The sequence below is a fragment of the Neltuma alba genome, unplaced genomic scaffold (assembly GCF_004799145.2).
Source record: "Neltuma alba isolate B1F8T4 unplaced genomic scaffold, ASM479914v2 tig00012019_pilon, whole genome shotgun sequence".
Classification (NCBI taxonomy): Eukaryota; Viridiplantae; Streptophyta; class Magnoliopsida; order Fabales; family Fabaceae; genus Neltuma; species Neltuma alba.
Window position 1 is genome coordinate 143458 of NW_021636588.1, and position 2903 is coordinate 146360.

Consider the following 2903-nt stretch of genomic DNA (forward strand, 5'->3'; position numbering starts at 1 on the left):
GGCCTTAATTCGTACTTTTGCCTTGAACCGCCAACATGTGAGCCCTAGAGATACTAGAGGGTACAAGGGAGACAGGGATCCACTTCTTGTCAAGCTAGCCCACGACATGGCTAAATTGGCGTCCATAGTCCAAAATCTAAGGAGCAACCAACCCCATGCTGAGTCTTTGGCTTTAGTCGCTGCTTGGTGTAATATATGTGACTCCCTAATGCATAGAACTAAAGATTGTATTGGTCTAACTGAAAATGTTATCTGCTATATATCAACAGAAGCCGAATCAATACCAGAAAAGAGATCCATATTCTAACACTTACAACCTCGGGTGGAGAGATAACCTTAACTTCAAGTAGGGGAGAGGCAACAGCCAAGTTCAAACTAAAAATTACCAAGGAAACAACTACCAAGGTGGTTCCTCAAGTAACTACCAGAGACGTAATCCCGCTATTGCTATAATTCTGACTAATCCTCCACATTAACCAAGTGGTGGGAGTAGTGATTTGCAAATTATCTTGAAGGGGATTGAGAACTTGTCTAGCCAAATGTCTAAGAGTGACAGCAAGATAGCTTCCCTAGATAATAAGATGAGCTAAGTGGAAGGGAAGATAGGGGCTATGGGTAGTCAGTTTGAGAATAATTTTGCTACTGTCTATTCAAAGATTGAACAGCTTGAGACTAGACATGAGAATCTGAATGGGTTTGTCACTCAAATGTCTAATACCATGATTGATCAATAAGCCAAAGCTAGCTGTACAATACCTTCAAACACTATAATAAACCCTAAGTCTCTCAACACCATTGAGCTTAGGAGTGGGAAGCGAGTTCAATTCGCTCAAGAGGAAGGCAATGATGATGAAGTAGAAAGCCCACCTCTCTCACCCATGAAGCTTTCTGAAAGGTCTAAAGAGAAGGCATTGCTCAAGAAATCCAAGGAACCACATGGAGTTGATCAAGAGGTTGGTAACAAAAATGAATGCCATGAGGACCAACCCAAGAAAGTTCAAAAAAAATCAAAGAAAAGCTGCTGCAAAGAGAGAGCCTTAATGCATGACGGTAAGGAGGTGAATTCTAAAGAACTCCCTTTTCCCAATTCATATCTCATGTCTAAAAGCGTTGCAGCATCTAAAACTTTGAAAGAGGTTGTGGATTTCTTTAGTAAGCTTGATGTGAATTTACCTTTCATTGATTTGATTAAGAATTCCCCTCCTTTTGCTAAATACCTAAAAGAGCTTTGCACAAACAAGAGAAGATTTAAGCCCAATGAATTAGTTCAAGTTAGTCCAAATGTTTCTTCCTTGTTCAAACCTCAAATCCCGATTAAATGCCAAGATCCCAGTGCTTTCACCATTCCCTGCACTATAGGAAAGGTTGCCATAGCTAGGGCTTTACTTGATTTGGAGGCGGCCATAAATGTTATCCCACTGTCGATGTATCAAGCTTTAGGAGTAGGTATCTTACAGACCACTATTGTTACCCTCCAACTGGCTGATAGAACAACTAGGAAACCTGAGGGGATTCTAGAGGATATCCTAGTGCAAGTCAAGGGCTTACTTTTTCCTGCTGATTTTTACATTCTTGACATGGCCAATGTATTGTCTCATGAATCCATGCTTATTTTGGGTAGACCATTCTTGAGGACTTTGAACATTATGATTCGAATGAAAGATTGTGTTATAACCATGTAGGTAGGAGAGCAAGTAGTTTCTTTCAATATGTATGAGGCAATGAGGCATCCATATGAGGATTATTCTCTTTTAGGCTTAAATGTTATTGATGTTGCTATTGATAATGTCGTTTCTGACTTTGAATTAAGTAAGGTCATCTCTGATATTTCTGACTTTTATTCATGTGAATCCTTATTTAATAAGGATAAAGCCCCTACTTCATTTTCTTCCCTTTATTCATTTCCCTCTACATGTTCATGTGGTGGCAGTGAGACGTGTCTTAACTATGTAATAGTTAACTGTACATAACCGGCCCCACATCCACTTTGTCATATTATGAATCTAAATCTTGCATTAGCACTATACCTCCAATTATCAGTGACAACTCTCTTGGAGAGGAATTTTCTGTTAGTGTTGCAGGAGATTTAGATTTAGAGGAGAGGCAGAGCATTGTAGTCTCTGAAAATGAAGCTTACTGTCTTGCCAACTCACCGTGACGAGAAGTAGGTTTGGTCGTGACAAACAATTCTATCTCGAGAGGTGTCAGCTCTACTCATTCATCTTGCAGTGATGAAATGTACTATTGCCGTGACGAACAGCTTATAGTGCTGCAAACTCAAAGTGCCTATCCATTGTGATTGTTCCACCTTCACACCTACTTCATAGAAGGAGTCTTGGTTTAAGGCCATAGAGATTCCTACTTCACCTTGTGAACCAAATTCTTACACCATTTCTTCTCATACTTTGAAATATCTATTTGATAGTGCCCTAACTTGTTGTTCAAGTGATGCAGATATGGTGTCCAAGGCCGTTGCTAATAACGATCAACAGCTAGTTGATTCAGCCCTTAGAGAAATGGAGGGATTAGTAGCAGACTTGATCAACCTTGGAGTTCATCCCACAGCCAGGAAGGGATAGGGGAGTAATCTTGCACTTTCTTCTATTAATATTTCTAATTTAATCCCTTCTCTAATCAAACCACCTACTCTTGAGCTTAAACCCCTACCACCCAACCTTAAATACGCTTTCTTGGAATCTAATGAGCAACTCCCAGTCATAATTGCTAACTACCTTTCCCTAGAAGAGGAGGACATGTTGCTTAATGTTTTGAAAAGGTATAAGAAAGCCATAGGATGGACTCTAGCCGATATACTTGGTATTTGCCCAACTGTATGTACTCATAGGATCCTTTTAGAGGAAGGAGCAAAACCAGTAAAACAGAATCAAAGAAGAGTTAATCCT

At 39.8% G+C, this 2903-nt stretch overlaps 1 protein-coding gene across 1 annotated transcript; it reads left to right on the forward strand.

The window, feature by feature from the left end:
- Positions 1-611: 611 nt before the first annotated feature.
- LOC114721276 (uncharacterized) lies at positions 612-2579 on the forward strand. The gene is made up of 4 exons (XM_028907108.1): positions 612-694; positions 806-1586; positions 1683-1809; positions 2455-2579. The coding sequence occupies exons 1-4, from the start codon at positions 612-614 to the stop codon at positions 2577-2579; spliced, it is 1116 nt and encodes a 371-aa protein (XP_028762941.1).
- The last annotated feature ends 324 nt before the right edge of the window (positions 2580-2903 follow it).

Bases quoted from the DNA above. Each gene is read 5' to 3' on its own strand.
- LOC114721276 (XM_028907108.1), top strand. From the start codon at position 612: ATGGGTAGTCAGTTTGAGAATAATTTTGCTACTGTCTATTCAAAGATT. The intron at 695-805 runs GTTTGTCACTCA...CATTGAGCTTAG, and splicing joins AGACATGAGAATCTGAATGG to GAGTGGGAAGCGAGTTCAAT. The intron at 1,810-2,454 runs GTAAGGTCATCT...CAAGTGATGCAG, and splicing joins CGTTTCTGACTTTGAATTAA to ATATGGTGTCCAAGGCCGTT.